Source organism: Manis javanica, chromosome 3, assembly GCF_040802235.1.
Source record: "Manis javanica isolate MJ-LG chromosome 3, MJ_LKY, whole genome shotgun sequence".
In the NCBI taxonomy this organism is placed as follows: Eukaryota; Metazoa; Chordata; class Mammalia; order Pholidota; family Manidae; genus Manis; species Manis javanica.
In genome coordinates this window covers 213448880-213468204 of record NC_133158.1, presented here as the reverse complement: position 1 = coordinate 213468204, position 19325 = coordinate 213448880, and the positions used below count along the sequence as shown (strand labels likewise).

At 45.4% G+C, this 19325-nt stretch overlaps 1 protein-coding gene across 3 annotated transcripts in view; it reads right to left on the bottom strand.

Moving 5' to 3' along the window:
• FDFT1 (farnesyl-diphosphate farnesyltransferase 1) overlaps positions 1 to 19325 on the bottom strand; it is a 30817-nt gene that overhangs the window by 7976 nt on the left and 3516 nt on the right. The window contains exons 2-5 of one of the 3 annotated variants that reach the window (XM_017668859.3): positions 14236 to 14333; positions 13278 to 13461; positions 9027 to 9155; positions 5958 to 6149 (exon numbers count right to left, since the gene is read on the bottom strand). In XM_017668859.3, coding sequence (XP_017524348.1) covers positions 5958 to 6149; positions 9027 to 9155; positions 13278 to 13461; positions 14236 to 14333 — 603 coding nt within the window. Of the gene's footprint in view, positions 1 to 5957; positions 6150 to 9026; positions 9156 to 13277; positions 13462 to 14235; positions 14645 to 19325 lie in introns of those variants that run through there. The other 2 variants (XM_017668860.3, XM_036998904.2) reach the window with 2 other exon arrangements.

The window sequence follows — 19325 nt, the reverse complement described above, 5'->3', positions numbered from 1 at the left end:
ACCTGGACCCACTCAGGCTGACGGAGCTAAACTGTGCTGCCGAGCCTGGAGGAGCAGCTAAGGAACCCCTGCACCTCTGCCCACCAGCTTCATTCTGACTTCCAGCCAATCTTGCTGCATCTACAGTCCCCCCTCCAGGCCCAGGAATATTTTAAAGTGCTACACATCATTTTATCCAGAAATACTTCACTACAGATTTCTAAAAGACTAGGAACTTCTCTTCTATACATCTTACCACATCTACAAATTAACAATAAATATTTAGTACAAAGTATCCAGTTAGTGTTCAAATTATCTTGCTGCCTTAAATTTTTCTTCCACCTGATTTGTTCAAGGAAGGATCCAAACAAGACCCATACTGTGCATTTGGTCCCTTCCCTTAGTGTCACTGAGGCCTGCTCTGCTCAAGTTTTATCTCACTCCTCAACAGGGGATGCAGTCAGGGAAGACAGTCTGGGCTGGTCTATGGCCACCCAGGGGGCCAGTCCACTCCCGCTCCTCCGTGGGGCCTTGCCAGGCGCCCACGGCTCACTTGCTACTGAGAGAGGAACTCCTCTCCCCTTTTCACCAGCTCTCCTCACACGGGCCCAGCCCGCTGCCCGGTGAGCGGCTGCCGGCTCCTCCAGGGCCTCTCCCGCTCTCAGCGAGGGGCCCCTGTGGCCGGCCCTTGCTGTCTCCTGCATAGGCCCAGGCAGCATGCCGGCTCCATTTCTTAGTGCATCTGTGCGTGTTACCCATGGCCTGGGTGTGGGGTATGTTTGTTTTAGCTTTCTGCTGAATTTTTTTTGGGAGAATATGGGAAAATCCAAAAATCATGCTGTACTGCCAGCATCACCATTTTTGCAAAATCCAAAATTCCAGCTAGTAAACACGTAAAGGGTGACAGAATTAGGACAGCACCAACTGGCATCTCCAGCAGGAATGGATCCAGTAGGCAGTGACCACCAAGGAAAAGAAAAGGACCCATAACATACAAAGAAAGGAAAATTAAGTTACCATTAGATTTTCAAAGGCGTCTTTAAAGCAGAAGAAAAGGGAATAACACATTTAAGATACTCAAAAATCTAAAAAACTCTGCATCCAGAAAAACTGACCTTCACATATAAAGGACACAAACTATTACCAATACGATAAACCTGGGGAATTATTGTTCTCACGATTGTCCCTACCAACCAACCAGAATGACTAGAGACATCAGCACAAAGACTTGGAGGAGGGGGGGCATAAAGCTAAGACTAAGGGATGGGGGGGCGAGATTCTAGTGTGTAATGGCTATCAGATCCGACAATCAGATGTGAAGTACAGCCATAAAAAATAGGGTAGGCTAGCACATGCCAAAAAAATATTTTGTTTTCAATAATCATACTTGGTAGTGGAAGCATTAGTGTCACAGTGCGGAGACTGTAGGATCTGTAGTGTGGGGAGAAAACTGATGAGTAGCTATGGAGTATATGAATTCTATCATTGCCTATATGTAACAATCTCACAGTCCTGAGTGTAAACTGGAAATAGTAATATGAAGTCACACACACGAGCTGTAATGACCCCTAGTGCCCAAGTGTGGTCCAAATAAAAGAAACCCAGGCTTCTTGAAGAGCTGGAAGAGTCTAGATCTCAGTTAAAAAATGTACAAAATGGGCTTAGGACATCTGAACATACCAAATGGCAAGAAAGCTATCAGACTATTGGGACCCACCAAGCGGACTCAGGAGCCGAGCTGACCAAAGAAGGGGCATTCTGAGCTTTAATGCTGAGCATGAATGAAAGAGACTGAACTCACTCTGGTAGGTGTTAATCCATGAGTTTAGGGCAGTGACAAAAAAGTACCTCACTGGTCTCCTTGTGTGGATGACAGAAAACCAATTCATTATCTTCAAAGCCAGGAAAATAAAAGAATAAAATACATATACGGCCTTCCCCACATGAACTGTACCACTCAGTAACCAAATGTAGATGAAGGGAGGCATCTCCTTATAAAATCAGTCCAGCTAATAAATGAAAACAAAATAATAGAATACAAAGTGATTCATTTATGGCATAGAATTGAAAGTACTGAAATAACATTCCGGGGTCAACTGAGTTTCACCAAGGGTGCTAAAAAAATTCAATGGGGGAAAAACAAGTCTTTTCAACAAATAATCCTGGGACCACGAGACACCCAAACAACACAATGAAGCCAGACTCCTACCTCACAGTATATACTAATATTAACTCAAAATGGATCAAATAACTAAATGTAAGAGCCAAAACTATAAACTCATGAAGAAAATGTAGGTAAAAGTCTTCATGATCTTAGGCGATAATTTCTTACATATAAACCAAAAGCAAGAACAAAAAAGAAAATAAACAAACTGGACTTCATAAATAAAATAAACTTTGTGCTTCAAAGGACATCAGGAAAACAGTAACCCAGTATCAGCGAATCATATTCTAATAAGGGACTTGTATCCAGAGCATAAAAAAACTCTTACAACTCAATACTAAAATGCAAACAACACAATTAAAATATCTGGAAGTATTTTAGTAGTATTCATGAAAAGTATCTGAATAGATATTTCTCCAAAGAAAATATACAATGGCTAACAGGCACATGAGAAGATGCTCTTCACATCATTACTGCCAGAGATTACAAATCAAAATGACCCGAGACACCATTTCACACAACTGCATAGCTTTAATCAAAAAGATAGATAATAAGGAGAGAGGAATAGGGAGTTAGTATTTCATGGGGATACAGTTTCTGTTTGAAAAGATAAAAAAGGTCTGGAGATGGATGGGGGTGACGGGTGCACAATATGGTGACTGTGTGTAACATCACTGAACTCTTTCCATACTAAAACTAGATTGTTAAATTTTAGCACATGTACACTTCACCACAATAAAAAAGATATCAAGTGTATATACAGTTGACCCTTAAACAATGCAGGGGTTAGGGGTGCTAAAGCTCCCAAGCTGTCAGAAATCTGTGTATAACTTTTGACTGTCCAAAAACTTAACTACTAATAGCCTACCAATGACTGGGAAGCCTTACCAATAACATAAACAATCAGTTAATGCATATTTGGTATGTTAGATGGGATTATACACTATATTCTCACAATCAAGTAAATTAGAGAAAAATACTTTTTAAAAAATTATCACAAATGTCCAAAAAATTTTTTCAATATATTTACTGAAAAAAATCTGTTAAGCAGACCTGTACACTTCAAACCCATGTTGTTCAAGGGTCAACTGTACATATACACAGTTAAAAGAAAGACAGAAAGTGTAACAAGGATATGGAGAAATTGGAACCCTCATATACTGCTGGTAGGGTATCGAACAGTGCCGCCACTTTGGAACACAGTCTGGCAGCTTCTCAAAGGTTAGAGCTGCTAACTTGATCAGTAATTCCTTCCTACGTGTTTTATATCTAAAAGAAATGAAAACATGTCCACACAAAATCTTGCATGCAGATGTTCACAGCATTATTAATAACAGCCAAGAAGTGAAACAACCCCCAAATATTCCTTAAGTGATGAATGGATCAATAAAATGTGGCATATCTATACAACTGGCTAGTATTTAGCAATAAAAGAGAAGGAAATCCTTACCCATGCTACCACGTGGATGAACCCTGAAAACTTGTGAAGTGAAAGAAGTCAGTTAAGACCACTTAAGACCACATATCATACGACTGTGTATATGAAAGGCCCAAAGTGGGCAAATCCACAGAGAGAGAGAAAAGGAGACTACTGGCTGCCGAGGGCTGGGAGCGGGCATCAGGTAAAACGAAGCAACTGCTAGCGGCAATGGCATTTTCTCTTGGGATGATGAAAATGTTCTAAAATTGATTGTGGTGATAATTGCACAACTCCATGAATATACGAAAAGCCACTGAAAACTTTAAAAGGAGAACTACATAGTATGTGAACTATATCTTAATAGAGGCGTGATAAAAAATTACTATTTTGCAACCCTAATAAATTAACAGAACCAGTCATGTTACCATCAAAAGTGGGCAATAATCAGATATCATATGCCTCCTGATAAAAGAACCCACCACGAGCACTTTCACCAAGAGGTGCGCGGATGGATAAATGGGTGAGTAAAACGTGGCACATCCATGCGAAGCACTATGGGTGCTTCCTGCTCAGTTTTTATTTCAATTTAAGACTATCTGCTGTTCCAATCCCCTGAGGTTTTCATCCTTTCTGAGACTCAGAGTGTCCCCTGTATGGCCAGTGAAGGCCCCTTTGTGCTCTTGCAGGTTTCTGTCTTTGACGGCTCCCTTACTTCCCGGTATGCCAGTGAGTTCCAAGTTGCCCTTTGTATCTTCTGCTCCTCTCATTCCTCCGTTTCCTGAGTGGAAAACACTATTAACCGACCATAATTAGGACACCAAACAGACATCACTACTGGTTTACTCATTAGTTCTACATCCATACACATTTTTTTTAAGAGAAAACTGTATCATGAGTTCACACTGATATATCCAATTCAGTTTACGATTATGGGAGTTTTTGCTTAACTTCACTGTTTTGTCTTTCCATCTGTTTTAGACTGAAAATTTTGTTTCCTAAAGGTATGAACGCAATTAACCTACCTGCACTTATGCTACAAAGTTTTTATAATAGTTTCCATATTTCAATGCCAATATCATTACTCACAATATGATTGCTAAAACCATTTCATTACTTTTTGCTTTATTCTTCCGCTTCTATATACCACAGCTCACTCAGTCCTGCACGGATGGATTCAGAGTTGTTTGTAAACTGAAAGCATTACAAACAATCGTCCCACAGTCATCATTTCCACGCTGCGCCCTCGGGGCTGTGCCCGCATTTGCTCACCTGCAGTACACGAGTGCCCGTCTCCCCGTCTTGCCCTGGGCTGCTCAAAATTACGGCTTTTTGACAAGAAGGTATCTCACTGCTCTTTTTTGTTTTTAGCTCAACTGACATTTACTAGGCAACCTGCGCTCGCAGTTTAGCTCCTCGTACTCTCACCCCCACCCCGTGGGACGAACAATTCGATTTCACACATGAGGACAGTGACACGCTGTGGGACTGCAGGGCGGGTGCTGATGAACCGCACCTGGGTGATGGGCTGGTCTGGGAGGCAATGCGAGGCGTGGGCAGGCCCTGGCTGGGGTCCGAGAGACCGAGGCTTCCTTTCCAGGGTGGCACACAGGCTCACAGGCTGTCTTTGGAGGAGCCCTTTGCCTTCTGAGCCTTGGTGTCCAAGGAAGCACACGGCCAAGAGCTGTTTCGCAACCCTGGCTGCACATTAGTCACCCAGGAGGCGTGAGATAAACTATGATGTCTGAGCTCAGGGTAGTTTGAGTTTTCTTTATTAAATTTTCTGGTTTTCAGATGTCTAAGGATCCCTTGCATCTAGGTGACCTTTCTGCCCATTTTCTATATAGTAGTTGGATTAAGTCAAAGATCAACACTTGTCTCTTAGAATGAACATCTGAAAAGATGATCAATCTCATTCTAAATAAGAAACATTTAATCAAGAACACTGAAACACACCTGAGCTCAGACATCATAGTTTTTGCCCGGTCCCTAGCATCCTCTCCACCTTGCCTGAGAATCCTCCTTTCTTGCCGGGAATGAACTCCATGCATGTCAGCAGACATAACCGGGTCTGGACCAAGCCCTCAGCCCCTGGCTACAGTGACTGGATATGCGGTGGGTGCAGGAACAAGCCCGCACCCAGGCCTTCCTAAGGGCTTTTTGGTAGTTATACCCACTGCTCGGAGAAGCCTGTCCGAGAGACAGAAAGAAAGGCGGCAGACCCTGACTCCTGGTGTGAGCCGCTGGACTCAGCCAGCCGACCTATTCTATCTGTTCTCTTCCACTGTCTCAGGCAGTTTGATTTGCGTTTCTGTCACTCGCAACCAAAAAGGGTTTATTGGTTTGTTTTCAGAAAGGTCACCGATTACTTTCGCCCCGATCCCCTGAATCTGTTACCTCTTGAGGCCAAAACTCTCTTCCTCCCTGCTGGTCTTCCAGATAATCACGAATGATGTTGGTTTTCTGCAGAAACAGGCCCATGGAGTTGGCATGCTTGGTGTCTTCCCCGACCAAAGCGTCTTCTAACTCTGAAGCCGAGAACAGACGGGAAAGGCCGATTCCCACCAGACCAGCAACATAGTGACAGTACTGGAAAAGATCATTTTTAAAGAGCTTTAATAAGAGAACTTCGACTACAATGGAAACCCTAGAGATCATCAGCTACAATAGCACATTCCAAACAGAAAGTACAGACCTTATGTTAAAAGACACAGATTTTCACTCTGTACACGTAAGGAGGAAAAGACAGCCAAGGAGGCTGTGCACAAAGATTCAACAAAAGTGACCTCTGGTCTCTCACTGGTGTGACTGTTTTTAAACTTTTATTTTCTATATTTCTACAATGCACATGCGCCTGCTTCTGGAATAAAAGGTTACTGAAAAAACAAACTATTACAGTAATAAACTCTTTGATATCCAACACTGGGAGTGAAGGCAACGAGGGAGTAAGGAATATTCCAACGGAAACAGGAATACTAAACAGAGTTTAATCCCAAAGACATTTCAACATTCTGCAGGTCTCAGGACCCTCCTTCTGAAGTACCACCACCCTCTGTGAGCAAGCAATCTGTTCTCGCCTCTGCCGCTGTTGTAAGCATTCTGCACATGCCACGCTCACAAACATCTTGGGAAGCACATACTATTACCACCGCAGTGCAGATGTGGAAACTGGGACACAGAGGTCACCTTGCCTAAGATCACTCACCTGAGAAGTCAGAAGCCAGGGATTCAAAGCAAGGCAGTCTAGCCTCAGAGGCAAGCCCTGACAACCCTGCAAAAATCACCTCACTCTCAAAAGAAGTATTAACCAATTCTTAACTGCCAAGTCATTGTTTTCCATAAAAGTCGTCTGTCCGAACTACCCTCTCCTGGGGTGGAGGGGTGGAGGAAACGGGAAGGAGAGTAAAAGATACAAATTTCCAGTCACAAAATAAGACACAGGGATGCGATGTACAGCATAGGGAATACAGTTAATATCCTAACGACTTTGTATGGCGACAGAGGGTAGCTAGACCCACCATGGTGATCACTCTGTAATGTACATGAATGCGCAATCATTATGTCATACACCTGAAACTCATATATTATATGTCAACTACACTTCAATGTTAAAAAAAAGATAAAAGCTCTCCTCCCCTGAAGGTTATTCTAAGACGACTTAGTGCAGCACTCAGACGGCAAGTCCACTGGACAGGTGGAGAAGTGCACAGCAAAGAAGGGGCGCTCGGTGGGGACGTTAGGAGGCGGGCAAGGCCAAGACCAGACAGGAGAGTGTCTTTGGCTGAAAGTCATAAAGCCAGAGGCGAATCAAGGGACAAGATGAAATGGCAAAGAGAAAGCACTTCAAGTACGAAGAATCTGGAAAAAATAAAGTTATGTTGAGATCAGATACAGAGAAATAAGTGGTGAACAACTATAAGAAATTTTAAAAGAATTACTGATAGTTAGAAAACACCAGTACACCCCCAGTGCTGTCCAAGAGAAAGTTCAGTTTATTTAACAGTTCTTTGGGTAGAAATACTCCTCAAATGGAAGTATTCCTCTTCCTCCAAAGTTGAAAGGAAAAAACAATCTTTAAAAGTTTTCAATTTTATCTGATCAGAGCTCCCAGCCAACAACCCACACAAGCTCCCTGACTAGATGCGCACAGCAGAAAAGGAAGCTGCCACGCAGATAACCAGGCCCGGCTCTTGGCCAGGAGTTTGCACTTTATCAGTCAATTCATAAACTCCTGTTTTAGCGGCAGTCACACGCATGCTACCTTGGGGAGCATAAGGTAGCTGGTCCCAAGATGCTGCCAGCAAGTTCTGAGGCTTGAAAAATGAAGAGGCCAGACCTGGGACCCACACTTACTCAATGAGTATGTGGTAGAGCATCTTGAGATCCTGGCCTAACCAGCACTGAAGCCACCAAATACCTACACGGTTTAGATATTGAAAACGTCTGCCTCTGTCGGGGTGACAAAGAAGTCTCAGGCATGCCACTCCTACGGAAAGTGGGCAAGACCCTGTGTTCCCATCTGTATTCTGGTGTTTACTTTAGTTCCCATAGTCAGTGAGGGTGCTTTGTCCAGATAAGCACTCTCTCCAGCCCCCAACCCCAACCAGCTGACACCCCACACATCTGCCGCAGGCAGAAATGCCACCAAGAAAAGCCATTAGAATTTCATTTGCCACGTCAGCCACTCTCAGCCCCTTCCATCATCTGTCTCCTAAGGAGGACCCCCCGACCCAGGTGGGGTCTCCCACAGCCGGTCCCCACATTCACAGTCGCGTGAGTACCATATGAACTGGTGGCAGGGGTGGCGACAGGAAACTGAGCATTTCGCCTGGGAAAGGAGGAAGTAGTAGAAAGGTGCTCACCGCTCAGCACCACACACCTCGATTCAGAGTCAGCAGCTCTGGAATCTTACGGACTATTTTTGTTTCTAAGGAAACTCAGATAATTAAGCAGCTTAACTGACACCTTCTCCTGAACAAATGAGGTCAAGCTGGCACCAGGTTAAAGGCTATCTTGTGTTAAGATGGACCTGGAAACAAAGCAGATACTAAGGTATGTACACAGACACACATACTCAGTAATGTAAAAGAGGAAAATAACAAAAACCTCACTTTTAAGATTTGGAAACTACAGGTATCTCTGTAGTTTTTGGCCATTTAGCAAATTAAAATAGATTTCACAGCAAGTCAGACACACTTTTATAAGATTAATGTCTGTTCCTCTGGGAGAAGTTACATTTACTTTGGCCTAACTTTATGATAAACTCTCCAGGGCAAAGATTATTTTGAGTATTAAACTATAAATCCTTATTATGTGTTTACGGTGAGACATTCGAGCACAACAGATGGCTTGTAAAACCAGAACACCTGGACCTGGTGGCCAACTTTCTCCTCGTTCTGAACTTCAGGAAGACTGGGGGCACTGCCTCCCGCATCGCATCTGACATGGCTGCCCAGGGACACTAACCTTGTCCCATTCTTGCTCAGACGTCACCTGCTTGACCAAAAATTCCGCCATCCCAAATCCCATCTTCTGGCAGACGTCGACAATCACTGTTTGATATTTCTCGGCCAGATTTCTAAACTCGAGGGAGATCTGAAATGGAGATCACAAAAAACCAAGAAAATATCAATTATTTATTTACACTGGGAGCCAATGTGGTACTAACAGATCACAAAGCACAGCAACCGAACTTGTTATGATGATTCATCCAGAAGTCTAGCAGCTAGGCTACGCTAGTTCTCTACACACTGAGTAAGCTGAGCAAATTTTATAAATATTAAAAAAAGGTCTAAAAATGTTTAAGTTTCTAGACTCAACAAAAATTCCAAGTCTCACTATATACTCATGTTTCTGTTAGATAACAAATGAGATGCTTCAACATAAAACAGGGCATAAGTGTAAGAATTTTAGGAAGAATGCCTCGATAGCTGAGTCATTCATACAAAAACTTACAGAGCACCTTTCTACGTAGTAATCATTGTTCCAGGCACTGGGGACACGTCTGGCAAATGACTCTCATGCCCCTGTAGAATTTATATTCGAATATTCTAGCAAGGAGATCAGCCAACGATTTTCTACCACTAGGTCCCAAGCTGATGATCAAGAAGCTATGTCATCTCTCCCCGACGTTAATGCTACACTTTCTAATTCCTTAAATGACTCAGTTTAGCACGTTACCCAACCTTTTCCATTGCTCAAGTTCTAATGTAGAAAAGTAGGACGGATGCTTTTAAAATTCATTGCCACTGTGCAAATATCTCCACAGGTTATTAAAATGCAATACAATAACACCATGAAACTTCATAAATAAAATGCTACAAACTATTATTAGAGCCAACACACACAATACTGAGAACAGAGAACAGACTTTCTAAAGCACTGAAAGTGTGAGAACTACTTGGGGTCTATGTACAGAAAGGATAGGAAAACTTCCCAAAACCCCCGAATTTAAGGACCTGAGAGAAAACCAGTTGGCTGCAGGGCCCCGAAGGGATGCAGAAACCTACGGATACTTTAGGATTACTCTGATGAACATCAGCTGTTCAACCCCCACAAACCCATAAAATCAACCCAATCTTTCCAGAGCAGCTGTTCCAAGACAGAGCCAAAAGGTAATTCCTGCTGTGGGTGGAACAAATGAGCAACTTGACCCATTTGCTGTTTGGATCCCTGAATCTTCCTTTGTCCCCGATGTTTCAACAGATCCTTGGCTGGTCAGTGTTTATAAGTAAGAGGAAAGGCCAATGAGGTGGGACAGGAGGAGAAGCAGCTTAGACCCCAAATACTTCACTGCTGAATCTGAGCCATGCCCTCCTCCAAAGGCAATTTGGTCCTTATTACATAATTAGAGAATTCAAAATACGAAAACAAGTATTACGAGGAGCTCCAGGGCTCCCCAGAAATCCAAGGGAGCCGGCACTGCCAACTCCCCGCCAGGCGCCCAGTTTCACAAATCCCTAGGAACACGACTAAGATAAGCTCTGCTGAAGGACGTGGGCCAGGAGGGCTTCTTACTGTCCCCCCAGGTAGTTGGTTCACGGCAACAGATTTCCAGGTCCTGGGGTCATTCTGGTGATTCCAAGCACATGAGGCCAGGACCCCACAGTGAGGCCACAAGTGTGATGGAGAAAGGCCGGACCCCATGTAGGGAGTGGGACACTTCCATTAACAGGCAAATAAAAAGTCCCTTAATTATAAACTGAGGATGTTATGACCAAGACACTGGGTGATTCTACCTTCACATGCATGCAAACTTCTGTTTTCAGTCATTTTTTTAAGGGGGGGCATAAAGTATGCCAGTGACTGAGCACAGATTCTGGAACCAGACCTTTAGGAGTTGGGTCCTGTTCTGCCACCTCACTGCACGGGTGGTTTCGAGCAGGGTACTTAAGTTCCTGTGCCTCAGTTTCCTCACCTGTACTAACTGTGGAGAAGAGTGCATCACATACATGTTAAAACTACATTAATATAAATCGATAATGAAATATATTTCATAACTAAATCAAAGCTCAATAAGTATACACTATTATTTAAAAATGATACTGCATTATTCCTTAAACTATGTTTAGAGGCAGATATCTAAGACTACTAGTTTCCACTAGTACCAGGTACAAAAGATATCCTCTGGTCTAATCCATAATGCACAGAGTTCTAGAAAGCCTGACTTTCAGTGACAGCAAATCATGACCGTCCAAGCACGAAGCACCAGGTTCAAGCTCAACGCATAGACTATGTATCAAGGAAGAGCTCCTCCGGTCAGAACTCTGTCCTCCGTCCAGGCTTACCCCTAAAATCCCTGGGGCCTGGGTCAAGACCACGAATGGAGGCCCACATACCACATGGCTCAAAATTTTAAGGGTTATCAACCAAGCTAGTAACTTGTCAAATAAATTATGTCTATTGTACTGTTTTGACTAACATATACTTTATAACAACCTGAATGATTCAGGTGTGAATTTAAAATTCTTGGTTCCTCAGAGTACTGCTGAGAATGCAGCAGGGCACAGACCCGCTGATGCACAGCCCCCAGCCTGCCACTTCCCTGCCTATGGGGAGACGGTCTCACACGTGGGTGGTTAGGGTGTTAGGACTCGGGCCAAGCTTCACTCCAGCCCTCTGAGCACTGTCCCCGGAGCTGCCCCTCAGGGCATGGTCCTTGCTGGGGAGATGGGTCTGGGGACACAGACTGCAGACCCCTATGTGGCTCAGTGAAATCAGGGGCGAGGAACTCCACACACCCAGAATGTGGTCAGGAAGGGGAGCCGCATAAGCTCTGGGCAAGCACTCCCACAGCCCTGGGGAACCCCATCTCTGTAAGGGAAGTTGTTTTTGTTTTTGGAGGTTCCAGCTAGAACATACCGGTAATTTCTTAGAGTGAGACTATACTTCCATCCCACTCGGGTGCGGCCCTGTCTGCAGACTTCCTCTCCTTCAGCAGCTCCAAAATTCACCCGTGAAGGGCCACGGATCCCAGGCAGAGGAAATGCCCCTCTGCGCCCGGAGGGGGCCCTGCGGGAGCTCTGCCCCGGAACAGTCCCCGTACAAGAGCTCTAACTCCTCACCCACTCATTCCTTGCAGATTCCCTTTCTTCTTCTGTATTGTACTGTACAGTATCACCTAGTTATTTTTCAGACTTTTTCTTCTGGTTTATACTGAATTTTATTTCTGGCTTTGACACTGAAGATGTGACCTCAGTAAATTGAACAGCCTTGCTCTGAAGGAGCCCTTTTCAAACATTCTTGTGTAATGGGTGGGTTCCCCCATACCCCCCACTCAGGAATATAGATTTCTTTCAAAAGTAACAGCCACTTAAGAACTATTTTTCCCTAAAAATTCGGGCAACTGTGTACAAAAAGAAGGGTTTCTTTAGGCTATTAGAGGACGTGAAATTTTACTAAATCAAAGCTTTATTTATAAGATATGCAAGAATCACTTGTGTGATAAGAGATGCAAATTCCAGAAAAGGAGGAGCTAGTTTTCCAAAGCTCAAGATTTCAATTATAACCCACTGAAGTCTGACAAAATAGACTGCCTAATATTTATAGAATACTTAGTTTCTGCCAGGTTAAGTACTTGATATGTATGAGCTTATTCAATCCTCTCAGTTCTAACTTTACAAATGAGGCACAGAGAAGTTAAGGAACTGGTCCAGGATCACATAGCTTTAAGTGGCAGAGGACCATCCTGCCTCTCAGGCTTCACGCTGGCTGCCAAGCACCTCCCCAGCCCACAGCTGCTGCCGTAATGAGCAGCTTGTCTGTGCTACAGGCAGAGGGCACTCAAGAAACCAGCGGTGCTACACACACACTTGGGCTGCAGTATGTAGGCAGCAGGTTTTGTGCGCTAGCTGAAGTGCCTACCTTTCACACAACATGGAATTTGAGTGCATCTTTCCACAGGAGGACAGAAACCCTGGCCTTCATACATATGAGGGATAACGGCAGCAGCTAACACTGTCCCCAGAGCTGTACCTGTGTTGGTAACTCCTTTAAACCTCACAATACTGTGAGGCAAAGAACTGTTACCATCTCCCTGTGGCAGCAGCACGGACCCACTAGGTAACTAAGCGCCAGGCCTCAGGTGCAGGCCACTGGGGCTCCTACCGCCACCCGGCAAGTGCGGCCCTGGGCCTGCCTGCTGCCCCGTGCCCTGCTGCATGCGGGCTGCCTGACAGCACACCGCGGCCACGCAGGAGAGAGATATGACTGCACTACCGTGGGGAAGTCCTCCAGCACCTGCCGGTCCTTCTCCTTGCTCTCCAGGAACCGCCAGTCGGGCTCATAAAGGTAGGAGTGAAAGTTGTGTAGCAGCTGGACCTTTTCTTCTGTGCTGATGGTCATGTCGTCTTCCAGAGTGTCCAGAGCTCGGAGGACCAGATAAAATATGCAGACCGCATGGCTGTAAGAAAAGAACAGCTGTTAATATGCCGGAGCAAATATCCGAACAGACTTACTTTAAAATAATATCTCATTTATGTCAGGCCATTTTCTAAATCCTCTTACAGCCTTTACCTCTACAAAACTAGGAAGGGATAGCCCAGCCCTCTAGTTCTTCAAGAAACACCTCAGATGGTAACAATGGACTTCTGTAATTCACATAAAAAATGAAATAAAAAACCTACAAGCTGATGTCACTACAACTCCCAGAATGAGCTACATTTGCCCGAAGACAACAATTGTACAAAGGCCAACAGAGCAAATGTGCAGCCGGAACTAATATTTTGGCAGATAAAAAATGAAGTCAAAAGACACAATAACTTCTCAGTCTAAGTACTATTATATACGTAAGAGCAACTGGTCTAAATCCATGTATGCAATCTGCACAGAGGGAACTTCAAAAGAATTAACCCAATCTGCTAGACATGCCAAGGGCCTAAGTGAGGGCAAACACAGGCAGCAGGTACAGCTGCCAGCAATGAACACGCAACTCCCCCTCCCCCGCCCTCCGCCTCCCCGCGGGAGGCCGGCCTGCAGGGACGCCGTTCCCTGGGGCTGGAAGGGCATTCTAGGGTAAACACCACCGTCGGAGACCCTTCCTCCCCGCGCCGAGGGCTGCTCTGGCCAAGCCCCGGGCAGCGTGAGGGGCGCGGGCACACACGCCCTTCTTTCCCAGACCCAGACGCCCCTGGGGGCGCCTCCACCCCCAAGTCGGAGGTGCTGCGTCAACACTCACCGAATTTCCCCCTCCAGCGCCTCGATCACGGCCGCAAAACTGCGGCTGGTCGCGTTCAGATACTTGAAGCAGGTCCTCAGGCCGCTGCTGAGCGAGTCCTGCGGGCAGGGCAGACACACGGCGGTGGCGGGCGGGCCGCGGCAGCAGTGGGGCCGGCGGCCGGCCGAGGGGCCCCGCGGCCAGTCCTTGCAGGGCCAGGCGGTGGCGGGCGGGGCGCAGCCGCGCGGGGCGCCCGGGCCCGAGCCCCGGGGCGCGGCGGCGGGGCTCAGCACCAGGGTCCGCTTGAAGAGGGACATGGCCTTGCTGCCGCACGCCGCGGCGGCCATGGGCGGCTCGGGGCCGGGGTCGCTTCTCCTGCGGACCCGAGCGGATCTGGGAGGCGCCCACCGGGGGGCGGGCCCGGCTCTCCCTCCACCCTACTGGGCGGGAGGGGGGGCACCCCACGTGGGCTCCGCGCCTCCCCCTCGGCGCCCCTGCTCCCCAGAACCCGGGCTGCCCGGGGACCCCAGCCCGCTTCGCACAAGCTCGCTGCCCCTCCCGGTGACGGAACCTCCACTTCCTCCACCTCTTCGCATCGCCTAGTTTTACCACGAATCCCGCTCCCTTGGTTTGGCCAGACCCCCAGCGCCTGTGTCTGATCACCTTCCTATCTGAGCAGGTCCCTTGTCCCCCACAGCCAACTGCCCTGGGCTCCAGCAAGAATCCTGTCGGGTAGTTTAGCCGAAATGCCACCTGCCCCGGGCGCTGCTTCTTAGTCATTTCCCACCGACCGACCCGTCTCTGCGGCTCCAAATCCCCACTCTCCCCGGTTGTATTCGGAATTGAACCCTGTTCTATACTGGGGTCTCTCTTACCCTACTGCACTAGCTTTTCGGAATAAAATACGTTTTAACTACTGTCCAGCTCTGTTTTTTCATTAACACTTGTTAAACCTCTTCTACCATCTGGAAAGCTAGCTATTTCCCTTAAGATTTCTGATGGTCTTTCCCTTTCTCATTAGTGAGCCGTCAGGAGCCGCTTCTTGAGTCGCAAACGTTCCACTTTCCTAAGGAAAACAAAAACTGTTTTTCCATTAGGAAAAAAAAAAGCCGCATTTTCAATGCAAGCCTATGAGAAACAACTGCAGTTATTTTTGTCTATTTTTTTAAGAGACTTTCCCCCACCCATCCAGGGCCCCCCACTTTGAGAAACTGGAAATATTTGCATATCTAACAACAGGAAAAGGGTTAAAATATATACGCATGGCAGAGCCACTGGTAGGAAATCCTCTAGTGACTCTGGAATGTTAACAGTGAACCTTGGACCCTAGTAGGGCCCAGGTGAACTGTTCTTTTTATTTGTATTTCCTACCAAAGGTGCATATTACATGGTCAAAGAAGTTTAAAAAAAAAAATCTTGAGTGGTCATAATGGCAAAATATCCTGCAGCTAAACCACCAGCCTGACCTCAGTAACATCAGGACTGGAGCGTCACCCACTGCAAAGCTTTCCATGAAAGGGATTCCCAAAGAAAGCTCAAATATTTTTAGGAAAAACTAATCAGTGAACTGTGTGATTAGGGCTTAAACTAGTAAACTCTTCTCTGTATCCTTCAGGATGTACTTGATCAAGGATGCTACAGCCATAAAGACAGTAACAGACCTTCAAGGACAGGGATGTTTCCATTCGGATGAAATACCCAGTGTAACCAAACTCCCTGGTCATCTGAAGATATGAAAGCTTCAAGCTGAAGAAAATCCAGAGAATTCAAGATGTCTTAACATGACAGTTAAATTGAACTCACCTGATTACTCTTAAAAATTGATTACAGTTATTGAATCCCAGGATTATAGTTTCTTTTATGTCAGGTGAACCTCCGCTCTTAAACATGTTTAATGAAGAACCTTTTGCTGGTGTTGTAAATGTAAATCTTGACTTTTTTTAAAACAAATGTTCTCTAAATGTAAAAAAAAATCAAGAATTTCATTTCATTGTTGGGTTCAATAAAAAATTATTAGTTAAAATTAGTGTTGACTGAGCACCACATATTAGTGAAATCAGTACAGTGTCTGGCATATTAAAATACTCAACAAAGTTCTGATGAATGAACGAATACATTCAGAGTATTTAAAAATGATTCACCTACTCCTTCCCTCTCAAATGTGGAGAGGCAAGACTTCACCATGAAAGAGCAACAGTGATGACCAAGCTCCACGCCCACCCGCCCTTCACATCACCTGTCGTGAGCAGGCCTCAATGACTCCTTTCACTGCACTGCCGAATGCTTTCATCCTCAGCTACAACTCGTTTTGAGGCCGATGTCTATCTAACCATAGATTCAATAAACGCAGGTTCTGCAGCGCTGGCTTTGAAGAGGACAGGCTGCAAGAACACTCCCCGGCTTTTCCAGCACACCTCCCCCATTCCAACAAGGGGGCGAGGCCAATGCCTCACCTCCCTGCCACCTTCCTCTCCGCTTTTTCCTGCCACCTAGTTGTTTCAGTACCTCGCCCTTTAACAGTAATTTCCTCAAGTTACCAGGAAGCCGTAGGAAGACGCAACCATTAAACACACTAAATGTCCACTGCTTGACTCCCATGAACCAGAAGAACAATAAAGCTAAAGCTCCTGCAGCCTGTCAGAGCCTCCTGCCTGTCTGAGATCAAGTGGGCTCCCGAGAACTCTCAGGTGAGAGAAAACAGGGATGAAGGCCCTTGGGGGGAAGAGTGCAGTGGCCGGAAGCGCAGGACCCACCCCAGGGCCAGGGCTCCAGCCTCGAGCAGAGGGACAGCCACCAGCCCTCCCCACAGCCTTGCACCACAACTTCCAGGAACACAGGCTCCCCAGAGGTGAAAGCCCACAAGCCTGGGAACTGAATCTAACAACAGTAACTTAAACTGTAACTTAAATCAGTAACTTAAAAAATTACAATGAGGATAATAAACTAGTATTTACTGAGTAGCTACTACATGTCAAGTACAACAGAAACATTACCTTTAACCCCCACACAGGTAGAGTTGTGAGAAGGTATTACAGATCTACAATTCACCGGCAATTGTCACAGCCAGATGTGCAGCAGGATTCAGAATTTTTAGTGTTTCAGTAAACAGGCAATAAAATACACACACAGTCTGGGGCATTGCACACCACGACTGATTATTAATAGGTCCTCAGCAAACATCTGAATAGTTACACTAAGAGGGATCAATTCAGGGCAGGTTTTGCTACCAAATGACTTTGGGCCAGATTTATTTTAAAAACTCTGCTTTCAGACCATTTTGGAGTTGGAAAATTGTGATTAAGGGATTGTGATCTGATCCTTATTTTACAGTTGAAGAAATTATCACTTGGAGGTTAAGTTACCAAATGTTATTCAGCTTTCAGAGTCACAATTTAGACCAACAGGCTTAAGGTTTTAATGCCAATAAAAGGGTTTTGACTTGATGGAAGCCAGGTCTGTGTGATTATAAAATACCTGCTTTTTCCACTGGGAGCCCTTTGAGTAATGTCACCCAACTTGCAGGTAGCAGTATATGCTCAGATCTACTGAAATGCTCCTAAAAATTCACTATAAATGAAGTTTACCAAACCCTGAATTCCTACAGCTAAATCTTTCTGTGACAGAAATAATCAGTCCTCAGTATCAGCCAAGTGTAAATTCTTTCCCCAGCTTTTTTGTTACTTACGAAAGAAACTAATATTAAGGAAAATGTGTTTTCCTATATTTTCTCTTTTCAACTATTTTTTAAAAGTGGCTTGGGAGAATTTAAGAAGGGCTCAGAAAAAACTGCAACTAACAAAACAATGCACTGTATTGTTCCTCAAATCTTAGCGCTAGAAGAGGAAATAATCAAGTCTCACTTTAAAAAATATTCAAAAGACTACACTGAAAACTCCTCCTACCTCCTCACCAAGGCCTCAGGTTCCCCTCTTTAGAGGAAACCAGACTCACCTGAGTGAGAAGGGAGACCCAGGGCAGCCAACCTCTGGGCCCACGTCACGACCCTACAGATTGGGTCCCCCAGCTTCAGATGCTCACAGACCCTCTCCCTGCTATTATTTTTGTTTGTTTGTAGTACTCATCTCCACCTGAAATACTTGGAGGTTTCTTTGGAGTATATTTGGAGTTTTTTTTTTTTTTTCCATTCTTTCTGTTCCTCTATGTTAAGTTCAAAAGAGCAAGCTCTTCACCTATTCACCATTTTATCTCCAGCACCCAGAATAAGAGCTGGCTTGCAACTGATGGTCACATGTTTGTGGAAGGAGGGAGGGAAAGAGTAAATATACAGCTGAACTAGGAAGGGGCGGAAGGAACTAGAAATCATGGAGCGCTTGGGATGTGCCACAAGCATATGTGACGATGAGCATATGTGACGACGGTGCTGGGATCTGATCAGCTGTCTGGCCAAAGCCTGTGTTTGTTACCTAACTGGGAGCCTGGAGCTATTTAGACTAGCCTGGGTTGGACATCTCTGAACCACCACTTGGAAGCTGTGTGACTCTGCAAAAAAGTTAAATACTTTCGGCCTACCGTTTCCTCAAAGTGGCAGTAATAAATAGTCCTTATCTCTTTAGGACTGTTGTCAAGATGGACTAATTATGGCAAGTTACCAAACGGTTCACCAAATTTTGTGGCTCTTTTCCTCAGGACATGGGAGGTCTCCCCCACCTCCTTCAATCTGAGCTCTCCTCGGGACTTTTTTTTGGCTGAATGCCTCAAAGCAACATGCCTCAAGCAGAGGCTTGAAATGTGCTCGCCTCTGAGGTTGGCACTCTTCGCAGTTGCTATGTGGAGTCTCAGGGCTGGCCTACTGCATGGCGAGACTTACGGCCCTGTCTCCCCAGATACTTGAAGCCTACAGCCTGCTAGTCACCCCATGGTCTGCCACAAGATCAGCCAGTTAGGCAAGCCCAGTAGGTATCAGCCAAGCTGATACCAGAACTCCCCTGCCCTCCTAGAAAACTGTTAGAAAATTGTGACCCAAATAACAGCTGTTACTTTAAGTCAATACATTTTTTTTTCATTGTGGTGAAATATCCCATTTCAAGTGCGTAGCTTAGTAGTGCACTCATACTGTTGGGCAACCAACCTCCATAATGAAGCCACTCAGT